This window comes from Ursus maritimus, unplaced genomic scaffold (assembly GCF_017311325.1).
Source record: "Ursus maritimus isolate PB19 unplaced genomic scaffold, ASM1731132v1 scaffold_13, whole genome shotgun sequence".
Classification (NCBI taxonomy): domain Eukaryota; kingdom Metazoa; phylum Chordata; class Mammalia; order Carnivora; family Ursidae; genus Ursus; species Ursus maritimus.
The window spans coordinates 62,484,697-62,508,809 of record NW_024423675.1 but is presented as its reverse complement, the minus strand read 5'-3'; the positions used below and the strand labels follow the sequence as shown (position 1 = coordinate 62,508,809).

Sequence of the window (24,113 nt, the reverse complement as noted above, 5' to 3'; positions counted from 1 at the left end):
CGCAACCGGTGCCTGAAAGAAGGAAGAAGCTTCCGCGGAGCACCGCCTTCCTCCTGCAGCGCAAGATCTTAACTTCCGTTCCCCTGCCGTCGCGCCCTTCTTATTCGCTCTCTAATTGGGTGAAAATGCTGAGCCCGCCCTCTCCCGGCTCCTCACTTCCTGCTCTTCAGTACTTTTCGCTCCCCCTCCCATCCCTTCTTTCTTTCCCGCCCTGCCCCGCGGCCGGGTCGGGGGAGCGGTGTTCCCAGCAGTCTCCGCGGCCTCGCTTGGGCCCGTTCCACGCCGTAACCGCCGTCGCCGNTGCTGTGGCCGCCGCCGGGCTTAGGGACGCAGACGCTGGTTGCCCGCGGTGAGAGTGAAACTCGACGAGTACCCCACCGCGAAAATGGAAGGGCCTTTGTCCGTGTTCGGAGACCGCAGCACTGGGGAGGCGATCCGCTCCCAGAACGGTAAGGGCGAACGAGACCTGGGCCGAGCCCACGGCGGTGCGGGCCCCCTCCCGGCTCGGGCCGCGGCTGCGGGCTCAGCTCCTTCCTTTTCTCTCCCGAGAGAGGGCCCGGGGTCCGACCGCGCGGGTCTCGCCATTTCGAGGCGGGGCGGCTGCGTGTGGTTGGCAGCGGATGCCCAGGCCCTGGAACTGGAAAAGCGCTCTTGGGCCTGGAGAGTCCGCTCCTCCAGTGACACGTGCCGGTCACGCCTCGAGTCCCCTCTGGTCCGGATGCCCTGAGCCTGGTTCCGATTCTAACCAGCATGAGCGTGTATCTCAAGCTTTGCGCCTGGTTTTAGGTCCATTACGCAGGAAAGACTAGTCTTAACTGTTCGCGTTACTGATGAGTGAATGGCCGCAATCCAGATGACTTGCTCATTGCACCCCACTGGTTAGAATCTGTAGTAGATGCCGGGTACTCCGTGTCCAGGTCGATTCTTACCCATCGCTGACAGGTTTTTACGGTGCAGTTGGTTGAGGAAATTTCAGTTGAACGTTAGCCTGAGTGGTACTTAAAATGAGTTTATTCTAGCAAACGATACGAATTAAGACATTTGTTGTTGAATCTCTTTTGAGGGCGTGTACACGTTGAAGTTACCGATGTCTGTCCATCTTATTTTAAGTAATTAGGATAGATTTGTAGATTTGGAAAATCTGCAGGCTGTTGGATGTCATTTACTATAAGCCGGGATGGCTGCCATTTGGAGCAGTGGATTTAATTTTTTTTTTTTTCATTTCTGCAGTTATGGCTGCGGCTTCCATTGCCAATATTGTAAAGAGCTCTCTTGGTCCAGTTGGCTTGGATAAAATGTTGGTGGATGATATTGGTGTAAGTACACCTGTTTGTTACTTGAAAGGAAAATAACAGTGCTTAAACATCTAGCTATGCGAATTCTCTGTTTTTATCAAAATGCTGGGGTATTGGAAGGTGTAGTAAAGGTGATAATGGGTTTGTGTTAATTTAAAGGATGCCCTGTGTTTGCCGGTGATTGTGTTGTTTTTTTTCTTCCCTGCAAATCTTAGGATGTAACCATTACTAATGACGGTGCAACCATCCTGAAGTTATTGGAGGTTGAACATCCTGCAGCTAAAGTTCTTTGTGAGTTAGCTGATCTGCAAGACAAAGAAGTGGGAGATGGAACCACCTCAGTGGTAGGTAGTTTGTCACCTGATTGATGGCTGTAGATTAGTAGTTTTCCTAAAAGTGAACTTTGAGGGGCACCTGGGTGGCTCAGTCAGTTGGGCGTCTGCCTTCAGCTCAAGTAATCATCTCGGGGTCCTGGGATTGAGCCCCGCATCGGGCTCCCTGTTCAGTGGGGAGCCTGCTTCTCCCTCTGCCCCTCTCCAGTACTCATGCGCTCTCTCCTGCTCTTTCCCTCCTGTGCTCTCACATGAATAAATAAAAGAAAAAAATAATAAAATAAATAAAATTGAACTTTGACAAAGTGAAGCCATAAGTAAGTCATTTGTTTCTGAGTCAGAAATAAGTTACATACTTAAGGTGGAGAAAATTTGTTTCTGGGATAATAATTCAGAAACAAGTTGAAAATCAGTACTTACTGCTAGTTTGTACTATTTAAAGGAGAGAAATTTAAGAGATAATATAGTTGACTCATTTTAAATATGGATTATCACAAGTTTCATGAGTTTTTTAGCTACAACAATATTTATACATTACATACAGAGGTTTTTTGTTTTAAGTTCTGTTTCTTTGTCACCTGTGGGTGGCTCAGTCAGTTAAGCATCTGACTTGATCCCAGGTCAGGTCTTGATCTCAGGGTCCTGAGTTCAAGCCCCTCGTTAAAAAAAGTTTTGTTTTCTCCTCTCACTACCTGAAACTTAGAAGTTCCTAAAAATCTTCTCTTTATAACTAGCTAGGGGAAGAACGTTACTGGCTTTAAAAAAAAAAAAAAAATGTATTTATACTAAATGCTAATAGGCAATCTCGTGAGTTCAAAATGAGAGCGCAAGAAAGTAAACCTGAACAATAACATGATACAAACTTCTCTGAGACCATCCAGCAAACTGGTTAGTGTGCTTTGTAGTATAGAAACACTGTTATTTGATAAGGAATAAGTAATTTGCTCTAAAGAAACAGGCAGTGGTTTGTGGAGAAAATGTTTATATTTCTAGGGGCACCTGGGTGGCTCAGCCCTTAAGTGTCTGCCTTCGGCTCATGTCACGATCCCAGGGCTCATGATCCCAGGGTCCTGGGGTCGAGCCCCTCATCGGGCTCTCTGCTCGGCAGGAAGCCTGTTTCTCCCTCTTACACTCCCCTTGCTTGTGTTCCCTCTCTCGCTGTCTCTCTCTGTCAAATAAATAAAATCTTTAAAAAAGAAAAAATGTTTATATTTCTAGATGAAACTTTAAACCATCAAAGAACAGAATCTACCTTTTCTGAAATAACAAAAACGGTTTTTGTCTGTGTGACTTGTTTATAATATTATTTTAAAAAGTATTATAATTTCCCCAGAAGCAGACTTTTGGTATTTTAATGTCTTTCGAAGAATGATTTTTTTGTTTTATTTAAATTCAGTTAACTAACATATTATCAGTTTCAGAGGTAGAGTTCAGTGATTCATCAGTTGCATCTAATATCCATTGCCCATTACATCACATGCCCCCCCTTAATGCCCATCACCTAGTTACCCCATCCCTCCACCACCTCCCCTCCAGCAACCCTCAGTTTGTTTCTATGATTAAGAGTCTCTTACGGTTTGTCTCCCTCTCTTTGTCATCTTACTTTGTTTTAACCTCCGTTCCCCAAAGATCCTGTATTGTTTCTTAAATTCCACTAGTGAAATCATAGGATAATTGTCTTTCTCTGATTGATTTATTTGGCTTAACATAATACCCTCTTGATTCCATCCATGTCCTTGCACATGCTAAGATTTCCTTTTTTTGATGACTGATATTCCGTTGTATGTATATACACGCATGTATATCCATATATGTGTATGCACGCACACGCGCGCGCACCACATAGAAGAATGATTTTTAAAGTAAACCAGGTAATAATCTAAAGTAGTATAGATCATAGGAGTGGTGGAGTCTTCAGCCGGTTTCTGTCGAGCACCTAATCTGTAAAGGTAGCGGTTGTGTGTGTAGTTCTCTCCTGTTGTTCTACAGAACTGGTTTGTAAGCCAGAACAGTTTTTTGGCTCCAATCAGCCTTTGGCCATTTGCATATAAAACACTGTGTGCGGGGTACCTGGGTGGTGTAGTCTGTTAATTGATTCAGGTCATGATCTCAGGATTGTGAGATCGAGCCCCATGTCAGCTGCATGCTGGGCGATCTTAAGATTCTCTCTCTCTTCTCTCAAAAAAAGAAAAACTGTACAAATAATTTTTTTCTCAGATTCCCAATAACTAGTTATTCACCATCGGCATTGTGGTCGATAATAGTGGGTCATTTTAGTGTTTTCACATACGCATCGCACATGTTTTCGGACTAAGAGCAATGAATGTTTTCTCAACAGGTTATTATTGCAGCAGAACTTCTTAAAAATGCAGATGAACTAGTCAAACAGAAAATTCATCCCACATCTGTTATTAGTGGCTATCGACTTGCTTGCAAGTAAGATTGTTTGCATTCAGAGGAAATTTTACATTATGTGATGTTATAATTGTAAACAGTTTTGTGTTTAAATGTTGTTAATGACTGAATTTTATTTGGAAAAAGTGCTGTTTTAATAGTAATACTTGAAGTAAGAAGAAGCGCTAGTGTGCTTTTTCCCATTTGACTACCACATTTTCTCCCAATAATAGATTTTGGTGGCTATGCTTATGGGATAGATTAAAATTGCCATGATCTGAAGAGGGAGGATTTATTTGTGTCCTCCTCCTATATGAAATGGCCAAACAGAAAATTGGTGCCTAAGACATTTTGACACTGTGATAAAACAAAAAAGTTTGAGTAGTGAATTTATAAAAATGTTTTCTCCCACACATTTCAAACAGGGAGGCAGTGCGATACATCAGTGAAAATCTAATTATTAACACAGATGAACTGGGAAGAGATTGCCTGATCAATGCTGCTAAGACATCCATGTCTTCCAAAATCATTGGAATGTATCCTTGTGATGGTTCAGTCAAGTTTAGCCTTTTTTAGAAGTAAGATCTTGGTTAGATTTTGTGCTGAGTGATACTGTATTGAAATTGTTTGCTCCCTTCCTTTTCTAGGGGGAGCGAGAATAATAAAGTGTCACAGTACAATGAACTGCAAACAATGATAAATAGTACTCCGGCATTTTGATGGCGTGATTAATGCTGTTTCTTTGATGAGATTGCTAAAAGGAAGTGCCTTTGAATTCCCTTGATTTTTGTGTGCACCTGTTGTCCATTCCATGTCTCTTGTTCTCCTTAACTCTTGGCTTAGAAATGGTGATTTCTTTGCCAATATGGTAGTAGATGCTGTACTTGCAGTAAAATACACAGACGTAAGAGGCCAGCCTCGCTACCCCGTCAATTCCGTTAATATTCTGAAGGCCCACGGGAGAAGTCAGACGGAGAGTATGCTCGTCAATGGCTACGCGCTCAACTGTGTGGTGGGATCCCAGGGTAAGGCTTAGGGTCTGATCCTAGAGGCTGAAATTTGCTTTCTGTGGACTGTGTACTATATACACCCTTAGGTGAGCTAGCCAAGACGAGCACTGCCTGTGCTTTCGGAAAGCCCAGGGGAAAAGGAAATTGTACATCCAGGTTTTCAGTTTTGCTTGTGTAACATCACATAAAACTTAGGAAAAATGCAAGTTAAAGAAAGTACATGTGGTAGAGGCCATAAAAATCTGTTTGTAGGGTTAAATGTAATAAAAATGTAAATTTCTATGTTTAAAGATAGTATAATTTAGTATTTATTATTTTTATTATGCTTTAAGAATAGCTGTATTTTATAAAATGTAACATTGTTACAGTTCTTACAAAGGAATTTAATATGTTCAATTATAGGCATGACCAAGAGAATAGTTAATGCAAAAATAGCTTGCCTTGACTTCAGCCTGCAGAAAACAAAAATGAAGCTTGGTGTACAGGTGGTTATTACAGATCCTGAGAAACTGGACCAGATTAGACAGAGGTATGTTGAGAGATTATTGTTGACCTTTGAAAGAGGTGTTTGTAAATCATACTTCTGTTAGAGCAGGTGACAGTAAAAAAGTATACTAAAAACAAGGAGTGGGGCACCTGGGTGGGTGGCTCAGTCCGTTAAACATCTGACTTGGACTCAGGTTGTGATCTCAGTCCTGAGATGGAGCCCTATGATGGGCTCTGCACTCAGCAGGGAGTCTGCCTGTCCCTCTGCGCCCCCCCCCCACCCCGTGTTCCTGCAATCTTTAAAAAAAATAAATAAAAACAAGGAATGTTATACTTCCTAGGTAACAGCAAGTAATCAACCAGTTGTTAGGTAGCAGAGGATGGTGATGATGTAACTGGATTATTTAAGTGTGGGTGTCTTGGAGGACTTGAAAATTTATTTTTTTAAAAACATGTTTATTTTTTTTTTAAGATTTTCATTTCTTTATGGGGGGGATGAGTATAGGGGAGAGGCAGAGGGAGAAGCAGGCTTCCCGCTGAGCAAGGAGCCCGATGTGGGGCTCCATCCCAGGACCCTGGGATCACGACCTGAGTCAAAGGCAGACGCTTAACCGACTGAGTCACCCAGGCACCCCGAAAAATTAATTTTTAACCTAAGTCAGACTTTTGCTGGAAAGTTAGAAAATGGTGGTGACTGGGTGTTTTAAGATAGATTCGGGTGATACAGCTTCTATGTAAATTTTGATTTTATGCGTGATGAACATTAAAGATCTATCCAGGAATGTAATCCCTCAGATAAGCAGTATAGTGTTGGTTGAATGCTGAGGTGCACCAGGTGCTGGGGGATACTACGTGGTTATTGATTGGTTAGCACGCTCGAGAGCTAGAGTTCGGTTTGACTGCCTGCTTCCACGTGACCCATATCGTTCACATATTTTTTTAATGGTTAGTTGGTTTGTTACAAAATAAAAAACAGTATCTGACCCAAACCTGCAAGAAATCTTTGCCAAGAGCCAGGCATGCTCTCACCTTTTAGATCTTTTTTTTCTTCCCTATAAACAAATTGTCCTTTCTTTCCCCGAAGGCCAGTCCCTCTAGTGTTAAGCGTTCTCAAGCTGCATCTTCAGTTGCTACTTCTGTTCGTCACTCCTTTTCTAAATTCCACTTGCAGTCACTTTGTAGCTCTCTTAACCGGAAATAAACACCTTCTGCTCACATCCTGCTCCGCTTACTCCCTGTCCTTCCCCCTTTCTTCACAGCTGGCTGTCCCAAGTTTTTTTTACACAAAAACTGTTCTCTGATACTTTATTTCTTATCTCCTTCTCAGTTCTATTCTGTTCTCCAGTGGGGGACCATTTACTAAGGTCACTAGTGGTCCTTAGTGTAAAATTCACTAGACGCTTTGAATCTTCATTTGACCTTTATCGAGTTGGTGACTATTCCCTTCCTGAAACACTGGAGAGATGGGGAGCGGCTTTGTGAGACTGCCCCATCTGTATCCGTTTGCCTAGGCAGCCCCGGGGTCTGCTCTGCCATCCCCAGGATAAATCTTGTCACTCCTAGGACTTCCGAAACGGTTACTGTGCTGGAGACTTCCAAATCTGTTTCTTTTGAGGTCCAAACACATATGAACACCTCTTGTGCGTCTCAAAGTCAGTGTTTAAAACTGAACTTAGGGTGGTACCCATAAATCCACTTTCACCGTGTTAGTGATGAGGACCTCGGAGAAAGCTAGGAAGTACCTTTAACTCCTCTTTTTACCTCATGCCTTTCTTCTAATCTCTCACCAGAACCACTTGATTTTATCATCACATTAAATCTCAAATTCATCTACTTTCCATTCTCTTGCCCAGGCTGCCTCTGGGTTTCACTCTTGTCCCCTCTCCCAGACTATTTTCCATACAGCAGCCATGTTGACCTCATCCCTTCCAAGAGCAGAGCTTTTTGTAGGTTTCACATTGCTTTGGGGTAGATTTTTTAATTTCTTACATGTTGTTGTTTTTTTTCCGCTGTGGTCTGACCACACCTGGAGCTTGCATCCACCAAACTCTTACCCCTGTGGTCCTTAGTAATGTTCTTCCCTCTGCCTACTGGTTTTGAGGGTTAATTTTTTGCTTATTCTTCAGCTGGTCAGAAATAAAAGCAGCTTTTGTTTCTCCTTCGGTCTAGATTCTGCTCCACCGTGAGTCCCTGTACTTGCTCTTCCTGGGCCTTAGCGCCGTGTGTGTGTGTGTGTGTGTGTGTGTGTGTGTGTGTGTGTGTGTCTGTCTGTCTGTCTGACTGTAAGCTCTGAAGGCGGAGCCTGAAGGACGTGCTTGGCGTTGCAGCTCCTGCCCACAGTGGCTTGTAGCTCAGTATTCATAGGGAGGGTAATTTGAGATTCATCCTTAATTCATTCTACTTTAAAATCTTTGAATGGTAAGTGAGATGGTTTCATTGATCCATATTTTGCCTTTTTCACATCTGTTTTCCTTCCCCACAGCTTGCTTATGATTTCCGACCTGTGTCTGCCCGCCTCCTGGCAGGCTCACTTCAGTAACACTGAGGCTTCAGATGCACCTTTCGAAACTGAGCTCTTTCACATCCTGCACCCTTTTACTCCAGGAGTCCTTGGCTGACCCTCCCCATCAGCTCAGCCATAAACTGAGACTTCTGTTCAGACCATCTGTTCTCATCAGGCTCTCCACTTACCACCTCTTTGCCTCACTCCTCCATCTTTCCAGTGCAGTCTCCATCCTCGCGTCGGGGGAAGACACAGATTTGATAATACTCTTATTTAAAAATCTTAAACTTGTTAACGGTCCACACTCTAGCATCCCTACGAAAAGGTTTTCCGTTTTCTGGTCCTTCTGGCCATTTCAGCGCTGCACCCCTCTTAACTCCAGACCTTTAGGCTTTCCTTGTCTCACCTGGGAGGCTGGAGTCTGGCCTCTCACCATCTCTGCGTCCTGTCGTAGTAACACCTTTCCAGAGCATGGTTGACAGTGTTTCCCTGCCAGACCCCTAAAGAAAGACCCCTTTCTTTTTTGGTTAGAAACTCCCATTGGGGTGGGGGAGACAAGTGATAATTTTAAATTTTTTGAATTTTTCTGTCAATTAATTTAAATTTTGGTCAAAGAAGGGAAAGAATGATGTAATTAATATGCAGTGTTTTGTGGACCGTACTTAATGGAAGTTAGAACTAGATTAACAACACAGACGATAACTTTGGGTTACTACCCAAATTTTTCCTATCTCTGTAGAGAATCCGATATCACCAAGGAGCGGATCCAGAAGATCCTGGCTACTGGTGCCAACGTTATTCTAACCACTGGTGGGATTGACGACATGTGTCTTAAGTATTTTGTGGAGACAGGCGCTATGGCAGTTCGAAGAGTTTTAAAAAGGGACCTTAAACGCATCGCTAAAGCTTCTGGAGGTAGGGCCTCCGCTGGCTCCCCGCCGCGGCGCGTCACGTAGCATGTACACCAGTGTGTCTCTTGATGTTGGAGTCTCCTCACTAAGCAGCTTCAAAAACGTAAAGTTTTTATTTTTACTTACTCCCTTGATGCTCTGTGCTACAGATCCATCTTACAGAGCCATTTTTCATGTTACTGGAGAGGTTCTTAACCTACTGAATTTTTTTTACCTCAGAATGACATAGTTCCATGTTAGGATAAAAGGACAGTGGTTTGTCTGATGCCTAACTGTAAACCGGAAATTTGCATCTATACATTGCTTTTATCATAAATGTTTCTGAAGTTAAGACAGGATATGAAAACATTCATGGGAAGACTGTTTATAGACCTTTGCCGTTATTTTAATAGCAACTGTTCTGTCAACCCTGGCCAATTTGGAAGGAGAAGAAACTTTTGAAGCTTCGATGTTGGGACAAGCAGAAGAGGTGGTACAGGAGAGAATTTGCGACGATGAGCTGATCTTGATCAAAAAGTAAGCTGCTGTCCCCGTTCCGAAGCTGTACAGATTTTATTAACGAGTGCAAGTAGCCCACCTTCCCATTGATTTGCTGCTCTAGCCTTCCGGCGCTAGGAGCGGTTATACGCATGGGAGAGAGCAACGTTAGGCCGCGGTAGATGGGGATGAGTGACCGTCTCATCGCTCCTCCGCGGCCTGGACACTGCTTCTGTGTCTGAGCGAACTGTCACCAGCGTTCTGTGAAGGTGCTTACAGTGAACTTCTGTGTAGTTTTATTTTATAAAAGGACTGATGTAAGAATTCTACTTTTATCTTTTCAATAGCACTAAGGCCCGTACATCCGCCTCAATTATCTTACGTGGGGCAAACGATTTCATGTGTGACGAGATGGAGCGCTCTTTACATGATGCTCTTTGTGTGGTGAAGAGAGTTTTGGAATCCAAATCCGTGGTTCCGGGCGGGGGTGCTGTGGAAGCAGCCCTTTCCATATACCTTGAGAACTACGCGACCAGCATGGTAAGAACGTCCGATCACGTGTGTTTGCAAGAGGGCACGGGACACCGTCTTTGGCATTTGGTTAACGTTCCTTCTCTGAGACCTGCGCGGCTCATTGTCTGTCTCCTCAGGGCTCTCGGGAACAGCTTGCTATTGCGGAGTTTGCAAGATCTCTTCTTGTTATTCCCAACACCCTGGCAGTTAATGCTGCCCAAGACTCCACGGATCTGGTTGCAAAGTTAAGAGCTTTCCATAACGAGGCTCAAGTTAACCCAGAACGCAAAAATCTAAAATGGTAAGCATTACAGTTCCCTTGCGTTTTTCATGGTCATCTGTCTATCCTGTGTGTTAGTTCAGCTTTGTTTTAAATTCAAGGAAGATGATAGCTAGTGATTATATTAGCGTGGGTGTATTTCGAGTTAGCACCTCTGATTCCCACATCTCTTCATGCTTCTCTGGGTAGCCCTTGTACCTATACAAGGGTCCTGAAGAGGCAGAGAGGGGATTGTTTGGGGTGATCTGAATCTTTTTTTTTTTTTTTTTTAAGATTTTTTATTTATTTATGAGATAGAGACGGGGAGTGGGAGAGGAAGAAGCAGGCTCACAGCAGAGGAGCCTGATGTGGGGCTCGATCCCATAATGCCGGGATCCCACCCTGAGCCAAAGGCAGACGCTTAACCGCTGTGCCACCCAAGCGCCCCTGGGGTGATCTGAATCTTAAGAAGTCCCTGTTTAAGATGTTAAATGATGTTTAGAAATAGTATCTTTACTGTCCTCTAACCTTTCTACAACTCCTTCAGTACTTCTTGTTACCTGTAATCAGCTTCTGCCATCTTAAGGGGTCTACCATAAGGTCCCAACATTTCCCAAGGGGAACATTTGAGTGGAGTGGCCAGATTTAAAGAGCTGGAATGGGATAGGTCTACATTATATAAGAAGTGATTTAATAGTTTTTTTTTTTCTAAATTGCAGGATTGGTCTTGATTTGATTAATGGTAAACCTCGAGACAACAAACAAGCAGGGGTGTTTGAACCAACCATAGTGAAAGTGAAGAGTTTGAAGTTTGCAACAGAAGCTGCAATTACCATTCTTCGAATTGATGATCTCATCAAATTACACCCCGAGAGCAAAGAGGACAAGCATGGAGGTTACGAAGATGCCGTTCACTCGGGAGCCCTTGATGACTGATCTGCTTTCTCTTTTATTTATAACAATGTTGGATGCAATTCTCTTGTTCGAGTATTACACATTAAAAAATAACAAGCTGTCAAGCCTTGGCTGCTTACAAAAGATGGTTTCCATACTCACTTTGGTCCTGTGATTTCACATACTGTAACTTAGTACCTTATTAGTTTAAAAAGAGATTAGGTTCCAGTTTAGTTTAGGCATGATGAATTGTTAAGCAATTTCATCCTCTCTGAACACACATCGCTATGCCCATCCCGCCCCCGATGCACAGTGCAGCGACACCGCGACGGCCACCCTTTCGCTCCATCGTGTGTAACAGGGTAACAAGAATCCGACAGCCAGACGCTCCGAGAGGATGGCCCAAGGCTATGGCCCCTCCTTGAATGTTGACCTAAGGGGCAAAAGATACATACAATTTATTCTGTGGACACAGGATAAAAATCCTAAACTATCTTTTCCCTTTCAACGTTACACCAGTAAACTACCCTTTCAAATTCCACTTTCGTTTTAAATGCTTAGGAACTTCATACCCTGTGACATCCACCCTGACTACCTTACTAGTTTAGAAGAGTCAGAATGCTCTGTTCGTGTCAGAAGTAAATAAGAGTCCAGGGGTTTTGCCCTGGGAAGCAATTAAATAACTCCTGAGTCCCAGCAGGAGCTTCCCAGCGTCTGCCCAGTAACAGGACAGCCAAAACCTGCGACTCTGTGGAGCTAGGGTACCTGGGTTTTGCTATTTACAATCAAGTTTGCATTGCAAATGTTCATTTGCAAGCTGTCCTCAGGACTGCCTGCTCAGGTTTACCTTCTCTGGGTTTAATCCAAGTTCTTTAGTTATTGCAACAGAGAGGGCTGCAAAGGCTTCGTTGATCTCAAATATGTCCACATCCTCCAGGGACCAACCTGCTTTTGCAACCTAAGGGAAAAATTAATGGAACAGAGGTCTAAAAACCCAGGTGGAATCTTAAAGATACTAGAACAATATACTACATGATACTGAAGGATCTCTTAAGGGGTCCTACATGAACCAAGTAATACCAATTCTAAGACATTATGGATAAAACATCCCTCTGGATTCTAAAAGTTCTGAAGCAGTAACATGTTTAAAGTGTCGGTGAGATGACCTAGGTGGTTTATCAGTTCTGCTAAAAAGCATGTGATCCGAATGTTCTTGGCTGTTCTCTGTGGTAGGGAAGGCGAGATACAACTACATAAGCTCGTTGAAGGCCAACAGGAAGACTCGTACAAGGGAAACAGCAACTGAAATCTGATAGGAAGAAACAAGCTCATCCTTGGCATTTGGAAGTAGAGAGGATCTGAGCCAAGACTTCAGAAGGCGGAACTGCAAAGGGAATTACAGGGTGTTGGTCTGGTCCCAAAGAGGTTTGTTCTACCAACAAAGAACAGGTGCTAACATTCAGAATGAAACTCACAGCTTGCTTTATCGCTGGAATTGGTCCTGTCCCCATAATGGAAGGCTCCACACCTACTTGTGACCAGGAAACGATCTGTGCTAACGGTGTGAGCCCTCGATTAGCAGCCTCGGACTTCTTCATAAGCACCACAGCCGCGGCCCCGTCATTTATTCCTGTAAAACAGGAACGTCTTCAGTTCTGAAATGCTCATTAACTTGAGTTCTGTACCCGTGTCTACTTTCTCTAACACCTGAAGACACGTGTTCAATTATTCTTAATACATCTTGGCAAAGTCATTTGCCATAACTCCTATTTTACAGTGTAATTAGAAATTCTAAGTTTGGTAATATGACATAATTGACCACAGAACATTCTAACCGAGAAAAGTGGACAGATTAAAAGACTGGGGGAGGGAAGAGTAATGAAAACAAAGGGAAGAAATAGCCTTGCTCTCACATAAGGCATTGGGAGTTTCTGGTTTTGGACAAGCACCGAGGTAGAAGATGAAACTCTGTGTTCCCTAATTTGCTTTTTCATCTGTATGTCTAGTTAGGATGTCGGGAAGTCAAATCCATTCTTTAATATATAGGTTAAGTCGAAAATACGGCGATGCTAAGTGACGATCAAATACAGAGAAACTACATCTTCCCTTCAAGATACTAAAGATCTTAGCATCCCCCAATATGTGCATAAGGAATTAATGAAATGAAAAAGGCATGAATTTGGTAGACCTAGCAGAAGACGGTATTCCCCCAACTGCCCTTCAGGAAATCGAACCTGAAGCATTAGCTGGGGTGACTGTTCCTGTTCCATCCGTAAGAAAGTAAGGCTTCAACTTCGATACGGCTTCCATGTTGCTCCCATGGCGAGGAAACTCATCTGTTTTCACTTCAGTAAGACCTGAACAAAGGAAAATGAGTTAACCAAGATTAATACAGAGATGGCAGTGAGAGTGCTAGGAATGGGGGAGTCCTCAGACATGATATGTGAGGCTTCAGATTTGGAAAGAAGGTTTATTACAAAATACTTTCACTCCAACAGGAAAGTGCACATATTAAAAGTTCCATGTTCAAACATCTAAGCACTGTCCTCGTGAGATACTCTGAGTGTTTTCCACATCCACAGCCCTTTCTGAGGAAGGCAGTTCTTCGTGCAAAAGGTTGCTAAGACGTGGGGTGTAGGACTGAGCTGGTTACAACCGACGGGATGAGGGAACGTCAAAGCCAATCTCATAAGGGCTGGATGTAAGCAATGTCAGTTATGGGTCATGGAACAGTTATCAGTAACAGCTCTTTGACCAGAGCATTCCATATCAGATAACAGCAAAGGACCCAAAAACGTGCACCCTCAAGAAATACGAGATGTATACAGCTACATATAGGAAGTTATGGAAGTTCACTTCTGAGGAGATTTAGCCTGTAGGGGCAAAAGGTCAGCCGTTGCCTCCCAACAACCAAGAGCCAATGTTCCGGTTTCTCACACAAAACCTGCTCTATCTACAGAACGGTGTGGACACTCTGGGACCCGGAGTGCTCAGTGCTCACACAGTGTCCCATGTTCTTCACCCTCCAGCACCGCATAAACATGGCCCCCGCCCCACCATTTTCAGACATATCCAAGATCAATTTTTCCTTTGCAACCTGAAAGACAAGACACAATGTATAAACATTCCTGTATATTATTTTTTGCCTACTCTTGCCTATCAAACCATTACGATCTATATACTCACCTTTTCTAGAAGATACAAAAACTGGTATAATCTCTTTGTCAAAATAGCCAGCTTTCTGTGCACTTTCTGTCCTGTTCTGGGACAGAACCGCAAACTTGTCCTGATCTTCTCTACTCACTTGCCATTTTTTGGCTACATTTTCAGCTGTGAAAGAAAATCATAATAATAAAGCAAAAGACAAACATTTTCAGGAACTGGCTTTCCACCTGTAAGCAAGCCCTGCCCCCCGCCCCCCCATACCAGCAGGCCCGCTGTCGGGCTGAGCCAGCTCTGCAGCTGCCCGGCCTCCCGCTGCCCACGAATTCGGGAAGGCTGCAGTGCCTCGTAAGAAGTCACTTTCTTTCTCTTTGCTTCCCTCCTTCTCTTCTCCTTTCCATGTAACTGCAAACTTTCAGAAATGGCCTTTATGCAGACTCGCCAACTGTTGATATTTTTGCCCCCACTTACTTCATCATTCTCTCTCCGAACCATCTGAGAAAGTTATAATCATGCCTCTTTCTCCTTACATTTTAATTTCGCTATGTATTTCCCCCAAACGGCCATTTTCGTACATAAGCACAGCTCCCAAAATCGGGAACGGTAACACTGACACGATCCCATGATCTCACTCTTGGCCCATATTCAAGTTTCACCTTGCGCCGCAGTGATGTCCTTGAGGCTAATTTGTACGTTCGGTCCAGGATCACGCCCGGCACTTCACTGTCGGTGTCTTTAGTCTCTTTATTGAGAGAAGTTCCTCACACTATCTTTGTGTTTCTTCACTTTGATACTTTTGAAGAGCAGAGGCCAGTTTTTTTATCAAACATCTCCAATTTAGGTTTGAGGTTTCCTCAAGATTAAGATTTTGCAGAGAAGCGGGTACCCACTGACATGACCTTCTCTGTGACTCTTATCAGGATACTTGTGGTATCAGTTTATCTCAGGTGGTGTGAGCTTTGATCACTTGGTGAAAGTGTCTCTACAATGTGAAGTTAGTACTTCTCCATTTACAATTTTTTTATAAAGATTTTATTTATTTATTTGAGAGCTAGCAAGCGAGAGAGAGCACAAACAGGGGGAACGGCAGAGGGAGAAGCAGACTCCCCGCCGAGCAGATGGGGGACTCGACCCCAGGACCCTGGGATCATGACCTGAGCTGAAGGCAGACGTCTCACCGACTGAGCCCCCCCAGGCACCCCTCCATTTATAAGTTATCAGGAAGTTATGGGAAGTTATTTTGACATTATGAATACACGTCGTCTTCATCATCCAATTTCACCCGCTACTTTGCACATTCATGATTTTCCAACTCCGACCTTCCTCTGTACGTGGTAACTGGCATCCACTATAAAGAGCTTTTCCCTCTCCCCATTTATCGTCTTGACATCACTATGGACTCAAATATTTTCACTTCATTTAGTAAGTCATATAACCCATTATTGTCATTATTTATTGTGAGGCTCAAATTGTTCAAGACTCGGGCAGTGAGAGTCCTTTAAACTGGCTCCTGGGTCCCTTTGACATGTCCCCATGTGCTCTAAGCCCTTATTTGCTTTGTAGTTGTTCTTGGAGGGGACACTGGGAGCCGTCTCTGCAGTGAGATCTGTGGCACATGGGCAGCACATGCATAGCCGAGTAGCTGACCCAAGAGTCAAGGGGACCCTTATGGAGATTTCTGGAGCTCCTTTTCTAGCTCTCTTCTTTCCAGTACTCTCCCCACAAACTCCAGGCATCTCAGCAGCTCCAAACTCTGACCTCTGCCTCCCTAGTTCAATGGCCACCATCCCCCCAGGTAGAAAATCAGGGATAGTGGAGTTTTCCCTTCTTTCAAGGATCTCGGGGCGCCTGGGTAGCTCAGTCGTTAAACATCCAACTCTTAATCTCAGCTCAGGTCTTGATCTCAGGGTCAAGAGTTTAAGCCCCATACTGGGCTCCACACTGCGCATGGAGCCTACTTTAAAAAAAAAGAGAGAGAGAGAGAGAGAATCTCAATCTTATGACTGACTGCATTTGAGGTAGAGTTGGGGCTGGTGTGGGGGAGTCCCCCACTCTCATCCAGGGGAGCCCCAGAGTGGGCCCTGGGGAGGGGACCCCAGAAGGGCAAGAAATTGCCCTGGGGGTGCAAGCGAGGTGCTCTGCTGACCCACCCCTCCCTCATCATGGGATCCTGCGAAAAGAGGGAACCCGAGGCCCCAGTGCCCTGACAGGAACCTTCAAACATCCCTCTCAACTATTTCGGATGCTGCCCAAACCTGGGGTCTATTACTTCCCCGAGCCAAGATCCGGACGTGGACACACTGAGAACACTGGGCAGGCTGGGGCTCTGTGACATGACTCAATCCTGAGCAACCCTGGGGGCTCAGCACAGATCCAAGAGCACAGGATCCTGGTCTGCGCCAAGTTGGTGGAGCCGGCCCAAGCCCAGGTGGACTGCCAGTACCTTGTCCTTGGGGAACTCGAAGGACATGTTCCTCCATATAAGTCTAGAAGGGAGGGTTGCCCAAGGCTGACAGGAGGAAAGAGCTGCTAGGCATCAGACGAGGCTCCGTGGGGAAGGCCCGGGTGCTGACTTGTGTGGAAGGGATGCACCTGCCCTTGTTGGAGCCAGCCCTCCAGGGGCACAGGAGGTACCAGCAAGAGAGGGAGAGCAGCCAGTGAGATGGCGGTTCCTGGCAACTGTCCCCCACAACCTGCTCCTGAGGCCAAGCCCACTGGAGATCCTACGCCACTGCGGAGAACACGCAGGACCTTCCCCAGAGTGACAGCCTTTGTCTAGAGCCAGAGAGAAGGGGGGTGTGGGGTGGATGCTAATTTGGATTGTTCTAGATATTCCCCACCAGAAGCCTGCAGGAGGCTGAGCTGTGGGGTGACGGGGGCTGAGCCTCAAATGGAAATATGGAAGGTTCTGGAAGGTCCTCATGAATAAGGGCCCCAGCAAGGTAAAAAAAAAAAAAGGGAATCTCAGTCTTACATGATTGTTGGTTGATATTTGAAAACAGTAGCTTGATACATTTTAACCAATTTTATATTTGTCTACATTAGGGAGTCTAGTCTTTACTAATTACTACATCATAGACTAAATTTTTTTTTTTTTTAAAGCAACAGAAATTTATTTTTTCCTATTGTGGAGAATAGAAGTCCCTGAGCAGGGTGTGAGCAGGTCTGTTTTCTCCTGAGGCCTCGCTCCCAGCCACCTTCTAGCCAGGTCCACACGTGATCTTTCTCCCGGGCACATCTCCCATACTTCGTCCTCTTCTTCCAAGGACGCCAGTTAGACAGCATTAGGGGCCGCCGTAAAGGCCTTGTTTTCATGTAATCACTCCTTAAAAGGCCCTAACTCCAAATACAGTCATGTTCTGAGGTCCTGGGGTTTGGGCTTCAACATGGGACCTTTGGAAGGTCCTAATTCAGTCCATAACACCTCAAAAAGGACTCGGGAGCTGGGATTTTCAGTGACAGGCTCCGGTGATGTTGAGACAGTTGGCTGTCGTATCACACTTTACGAACCTCTGGCCCGGACTCGACGACCAGTAAGACCCCGGCCGGGCACACACAGAGGCTGCCATGCTGTGGCCACACTCTCCAGCCGTCCCTGCTGCCACTCGTGCCCGCGGTGCCCAAGACGCCTTAGCTTCTCACTGCTCCCCATGCCTCCACGCCGCTTGGCCTCTGCCTTGACACGCACTATTCTCTCTGCTTAGAATCTTGCTCTTTCCCCTACTTTCTCATCTGACTCCTGTCTGATTTCTACTTCTCCTAGACCCAGAGCCATTGCCACATACATTTAAACAAGCGTGTGTAACCTTGCAGGGCTTGTTTCTTCAACTCTAACATGAAATGTCCCTTCTGTGCTTGAGCTTTACGTTCTCAACGTGGGAAAGACAGGAGCTCGTTTGACTTTCTGGCTGCTCCGCCGGTAGCCCTGAGCCACAGGCGACTAAGGCAGACCGGGTCAGACAGCACAAAGAAGGCGGCATGGGGCATCAGAAGTACCCGTTCGGGGGCGCCTGGGTGGCTCAGTCGTTAAGCGTCTGCCTTCGGCTCAGGGCGTGATCCCAGCGTTATGGGATCGAGCCCCACATCAGGCTCCTCCGCTGGGAGCCTGCTTCTTCCTCTCCCACTCCCCCTGCTTGTGTTCCCTCTCTCGCTGGCTGTCTCTATCTCTGTCAAATAAATAAATAAAATCTTTAAAAAAAAAAAAAAAAGAAGTACCCGTTCGCCTCTGATACTGCCTCGGCCACAGAACCTCAGTTCATGGGCCCTGGTTTCTTCCGACGGTAAAACGGGAGATTGCTCAGAGCTCTGAAGCCCCACCCGCCTCTAACCTTCTGTGCCGGTCAAGGAGTCACGGAGGGGACATGCTATTTCCTCAGCTGGGCTCATCCAAGCGGAAGGAGCCCCTGCCATCAGTGAGGCAGAATGAGCAGGACATGGTCCCTGCCATTCAAGAGGAAAGCACTTGCCAAGCGGATGACCATAGGATCTTTGTGAACCTTTCTGCATGTGGTCTGTCTGCCTCACCTGTGTAAGCCTTACCTGTGATGCCCATGTGATAGCTGTGGAACGCGTCGGTAAGCCCGTCACAGAGTATGCTGTCGGCCAGGGGCACTTCCCCAATCTTGACTCCTGCCCTCAAATGAATGAAGTGAGGAGCCTGGTACAAGGAATACAAACGGACTTAGGACACCAGTCCTCTCCTTAGGATCCCACTCAAAACTACCCAGTGGCTCCTCAGCCTTCACCTACCCCCCTGTGACCCTTCTCCCCAGTTCTGGCCCATCCTCTCCCCCACCCAGGGTCTGGGGCATGAAGACCCCTGGAACCAGCAGACTACTCTACCCTGCCTACTCCTGAGAAGCTGTTCCTCTCCTACCTATTTCCATTTACCACCAAATCTCTCCATTCTGTGTCCTATTTCCTTAAAGACCTCATTTATTCTTTCCAAAGAGGCAACTAGTTATCTGTTAAATGAGGAGCTCATCTACAGGCATAAATGATACTAACAGTGTGTCACTTATTTTGAGAAAAGACATAATGCCTCTAGTGAGAATAATCAGGTTGCCTAATTAACTAATGGGAAGGGATTTCTGGGTGGGGATCTTCTTAACTCCTACCAATTCAATAGCAGCTATAATTGAATGGAAACACTTGGAGTCAGAAGATCTGCATTTGAATTCTAGCTCTGGGCCTCAGTGTCCTGATCTGTAAATTGGGAATGATACCCCCTACCCTCTCAGGGCTGTTGTGACTGATGTATAAAAGCGCCTTGTGAAATACCACACAGACGCTAGTATAGTCCCATCAGAATCACTCCAACCCTGTTTGCTACATTCAACTTACCTCCTCCTGGGCCTCAGCAACTGCTGGGCAGAATCGGCCTCTGTCTAAGGGATCCCCGGGTCACACCCTGAACTTCCTGTAGGAAGCAGGGGATACACTTTTTCCTTTTCACTGCCATGCCAATTTGCGGGATGGACCTTGGTGAAACAAATCCCGCCTGGTCCTCTTTTCCACATTCTATGCTTCCAAAGGGTCAACCAAATTGGGTCCCTGGGGTCCTCCTTGTCAAGTGCAGGACAGTAAGTGAAAACATCTGTTATTTACTTTCCCCCACAACGAGAAAAAAATTTGAGATGAAGGAAACCAACTGACTAATGTTATAGGTTTAATTCAAGAAATATTTTAGGGTTTGGTAACATTTTAGAAAAAAATGTATTCTGTTCCAATCACACGGGTTGACAGGCTTTTTCTAGCACCCGGATTCCCATGCAACTTGGAAGACGAATTAACAACCAGGTAGAGGGGCGCCTGGGTGGCTCAGTGGGTTAAGTGTCTGCCTTCGGTTCAGGTCTCGATCCCAAAGTCCAAAGTCCTAGGATCAAGCCCTGTGTCAGGCTCCCTGCTCAGTGGGGAGCCTGCTTCTCCCTCTCCTTTTGTCCCTCCCTCCCCCCACTCTCTCTCTCTCAAATGAATAAACAAAATCTTTAAAAATAAATAAATAAAACCACCCAGACAGGGATCAAGGTTGAATCCATTTTTTCTGTGCGTGTTTGGTTTCGGCTCTGATATGAGTTCGTTTACTCCGCTATGGCACGGACATGAGTGTGTTAGTGAGAGGTCAGCGGCAGCCATCTCTCCAGAGGCCTTACCTTGCTCATACTTTCCATGCCTCCTGCAACCACAATGCTGGAGTCTCCTATCCCTATTGACTGGGCTGCAAGACACACGGCTTTCAGGCCTGACCCACAGACCATCTGGCAGCTCCATGCTGGAACAGAGTAAGGGATCCCTGCACCCACACTGGCTTGTCGAACAGGATTCTGCCCACAACCTGGCAGAGGGAACACAGAGACTTATCAGCAATCAAAGAGAAGGACAAAACTTTTAGATGAAAGGGCACAGAAATCAGATCAACAACTGGGTTCCTGTCACTTCCCAGTCAAGCTGAACCAAGCCACACTCCCAACCAGACAGAAAAAGACCTGTGTCCACTCTATACGTGCCAGTCTAGCCCCTAAATACAGATTATCCTGTGCTTCTGGATATAAGCTTTCTTTTCCACAGGGAAGTTATTAATTTCATAAGAGGGAAACGTTCTTCTGGTGATCTTTCAACAGGGCTTGAATAAGCACACTCTCTTCTCAACACAGGGCAGAACTTGGGCATTATTCATTTTTCTAACTAGGGCTATGTGCTTCCATGATCATGGCTTAGGACACCTGGCACGGTAAGAGGGTTACTTAAAGAGGAAAACCTCTTCCCTTCCTTGATATTCATCACACACGGTTAACTGGTTACGTAACAAGACATGTACAAATCAGAACTGACAAATACCTTTCTGTAATTCAACTGTGAGGGCTTCCCTCAGGGAATGGGAAGAAATACACCATACACATAACTGTAGCACAGAATGGAATGGAGGTGAAAGTCTCAAAATATTCTCAGTACCCATTGTCTATTATCGAAGGATCTATTTTTTTTTTTTTTTAAGATTTTAGTTATTTATTTGACAGAGAGAGACAGCTAGAGAGGGAACACAAGCAGGGGAAGTGGGACAAGGAGAAGCAGGCTTCCCGCTGAGCAGGGAACCTGATGCGGGGCTCAATCCCAGGACCCTGGGATCAGGACGCGAGCCCAAGCCAGACATTTAACGACTGAGCCACCCAGGCGCCCCGGAATCTACATTTATACAGTGGTCACTCCGTTGCCAATTTCAGATATACCCATACCTACCACCTTTCCTCAGTGAGTTTGTTAGCAAAAACTAGCAAATGGGTCACAGACAAAAATTTAGAGATTATATTCATCACAATGTTCTTTATCTGGGATTAGACTGGTAGCCTTGAGACTGAGGCCAAAAACAGACACAGGAAAAATTATTAAAAAGACAGAATGAGGGCCGCCTGAGTGGCTCAGTCAGGTAGGTGGTCGGCTCTTGATTCCAGCTCAGGTCATGATCTCGGGGTCCTGGGGTTGAACCCCAGGGCAAGCTCCGAGCTCAGCGAGGAGTCTGCTTGAAGATTCTCTCTTCCTCTGCCCCTTCCCCTGCTCATGCACAGACTCTCTCTCTCTCTCTCTCAAATAAATAAATCTTTAAAAAAAAAGAATCAAAATACCTCTGAATTAAACTCACAGCATGCTAGTTAATAAAAAGGACAATATTAAGGCTCCTGCTTTTGAAGCTATAATTAATTACATATGCATTTAAAGTAAATAACTCCTACATAAAAATAGTATGTGTTTATCCATAACCCCCATCTTCAGGATGAAGAAATGAGTGTTACACATAACTAACTAACAGCCTGGCATTTAGCAGAATATGCTCCATGAGAAAGAGGATTTCTACCTGATATGAACACTGCTTATCCCTAGGGGAAAGAACAGTGCCCGGAGCAATATTTTTACAGGATTGTGGAGGGTACCTAGCTTTAAGGAGTAGGACAGATGAGGGCTCAAATACTAGCTGCACTTCAAACTGTGCCCCTCAAAATCTCATTTACTTATTTGCAAAATGGAGATAATATGATGCAATGGACTTACTGACAGGATTCAATGAAGCAGTGGAAGCACTAAGCACAGTGCTTTAAAGGCCCAGCATTCAGCAGGCCCTCAATGAACGTAGCTGGTATTTGTATTATAATTATGTGGAGACACTAGAGAGGACAGATGCGGAAGAGCTAACAGAGAAACCAGCATGACGGACCCTATGGCAACCGAGTAAGTGTGAATCGTGGGTCTGGGAAGGAAGGAGGATGCGGGCTGAAGGCAGCCAGTCTGAGAATATTACATATATTAAAGACCTTGAGAGTCATGAGAAAGTGGTAGGCTCCAACTTTATGGCCGCTAAGGACAATCTGAGAAAGGAGAATCAGGAATTGGAACTACAACCTTATAAAGTGAATATACCAAAAAACAGGCCAGGTCTCAGATAGGGTAAGGACAAAAGTTGGTTGTGACTGGGCATTACCAATTAATACTAGGAACAATTAGAATTTATGCTGACTGAGCATGAATCTAGTTATTAATAACTAACTAGGAATTGTCAGTGGTCACTGGTCTATAAACTCAGTGGGAACCAGAAGTGAGACTGGAGCACTGGGGTCACTTACTCGCCCATCCAGGGAATGAGAGCTCTGTGAGGAACGGGAAGTGAGCCTTATGGGGCCCGGGGCAAGGCCCTTACCAGTGTTTTGGAGCCCTATCCCCAGCACTTAGCACAGTGCAGGGCACACAGGAGGAATTCATACATTTTTGTTGACTGTGGGACACATCAGGGGCATATGCAGGGCTGTGTAGACTCTCCTGTGGGTGAGGCTGGGCCCGGTTCTAAAGAATGAAAAGTCAGTGGAGGACGGCGGTCTAGTCTAGGAAACGCCCAGGAAAGTCGCGGGGTGTGAAGCTTGGCAGGGGGGCGACCCGAAGAATCCCAACAGAGGGGACTCCGTGAGCAGATCTCCGGAGTTAAGAACTTCAGTTTCGGGAGCGGGAGGTGTGACGGGGTGTTGATGGGCTGCTTCGGATGAACCTGACCTGCGCCGGGATCTCTCAAGAGTTACCTGCTGCCAAAACGTGTCCAAATATGACCTCCGACACCTCTTCGGGAGCCACAGCGGCTCTCTTCAGGACTTCTTTGATGACAGCTGAGCCCAGGTCATGGACAGGGACGGTGGCTAAGGCACCATTGAAGGAGCCTAGGACAGAAGGGAGGACGGGGGCGATGAGGGCACCCAGCGCGGCTTGCCTGGGGTCGGGACGGACCCGCGAGAAACCCACCCATCCATTTCCCAAGCGCCAGCAGATGGGCTCGGCCCACGCTTCCTTAACAAAAGGGGTCGACTGTCTCGCGCGCCCACGGGCTTTGAAATCTTTACACGGCTAAGCACCGGCAGGCAATTCGCAGAAATCCTCCATTCACCAGCGCGGCCCAGCTCGGACCACCCAGGGACCCCGCCCCTGCGGCCACAGGGCTGACATGGTTCCTCCAGGAGCGGGCCAACCAGAGGACTCGAAAGAGAGCGCATACCTTCGCCAGCCAATGGGGGAGCACAACGGCACGGTGGTTCTACCCGGGGATCCAATCAGAGCAGGCGAAGCGGAGCGGGGAGGGGCTGCCGGCCGAGGGGTCCGGGAAGGCGCGGGGTGTCGGGATGCAGGGGATCCCAGGGGTTCCGGGGTCCCCCCGGCTGAGCCGCCACCGCCCACTTACCTATGGCGGTCCGCGCCGCCGAGACGATGACCACGGGATCAGAGCCTGCATTCATCCTGCCGCACGAGCACTTCTCCACCTGCTGCCGGCCGGGCGCTGCGGGCGAGTGAGGCAAAGCCTTGCTCAGCCGCTTACAGGCCGCGCCGGGGGGGCGGAGCCATAGGCTGC

The 24,113-nt window shown here is 46.1% G+C and overlaps 2 protein-coding genes and 2 non-coding genes across 4 annotated transcripts; 3 read left to right on the top strand and 1 right to left on the bottom strand.

The window, feature by feature from the left end:
• The first annotated feature begins 230 nt into the window (after nt 1–230).
• On the top strand, nt 231–11,199 carry TCP1 (t-complex 1). The gene is made up of 12 exons (XM_008688494.2): nt 231–449; nt 1,231–1,316; nt 1,511–1,639; nt 3,966–4,063; nt 4,447–4,557; nt 4,865–5,046; nt 5,434–5,560; nt 8,760–8,935; nt 9,324–9,447; nt 9,756–9,948; nt 10,059–10,222; nt 10,900–11,199. Exons 1-12 carry the CDS (start codon nt 386–388, stop codon nt 11,114–11,116), a joined length of 1,671 nt encoding a protein of 556 aa, XP_008686716.1. The 5' UTR covers nt 231–385; the 3' UTR covers nt 11,117–11,199.
• LOC121102351 lies at nt 4,218–4,357 on the top strand. Its single transcript, XR_005834468.1, has one exon. It is a non-coding gene; the product is annotated as a small nucleolar RNA SNORA29 (small nucleolar RNA).
• On the top strand, nt 9,509–9,637 carry LOC121102349. The gene has a single exon (XR_005834466.1). It is a non-coding gene; the product is annotated as a small nucleolar RNA SNORA20 (small nucleolar RNA).
• On the bottom strand, nt 11,110–24,100 carry ACAT2 (acetyl-CoA acetyltransferase 2). Its single transcript, XM_040628023.1, has 9 exons — nt 23,946–24,100; nt 23,296–23,430; nt 20,389–20,570; nt 18,776–18,893; nt 14,261–14,404; nt 13,309–13,431; nt 12,550–12,704; nt 11,922–12,032; nt 11,110–11,507 (listed from the first exon to the last, which is right to left on the bottom strand). The coding sequence occupies exons 1-9, from the start codon at nt 23,998–24,000 to the stop codon at nt 11,337–11,339; spliced, it is 1,194 nt and encodes a 397-aa protein (XP_040483957.1). The 5' UTR covers nt 24,001–24,100; the 3' UTR covers nt 11,110–11,336.
• Nucleotides 24,101–24,113: the final 13 nt, after the last annotated feature.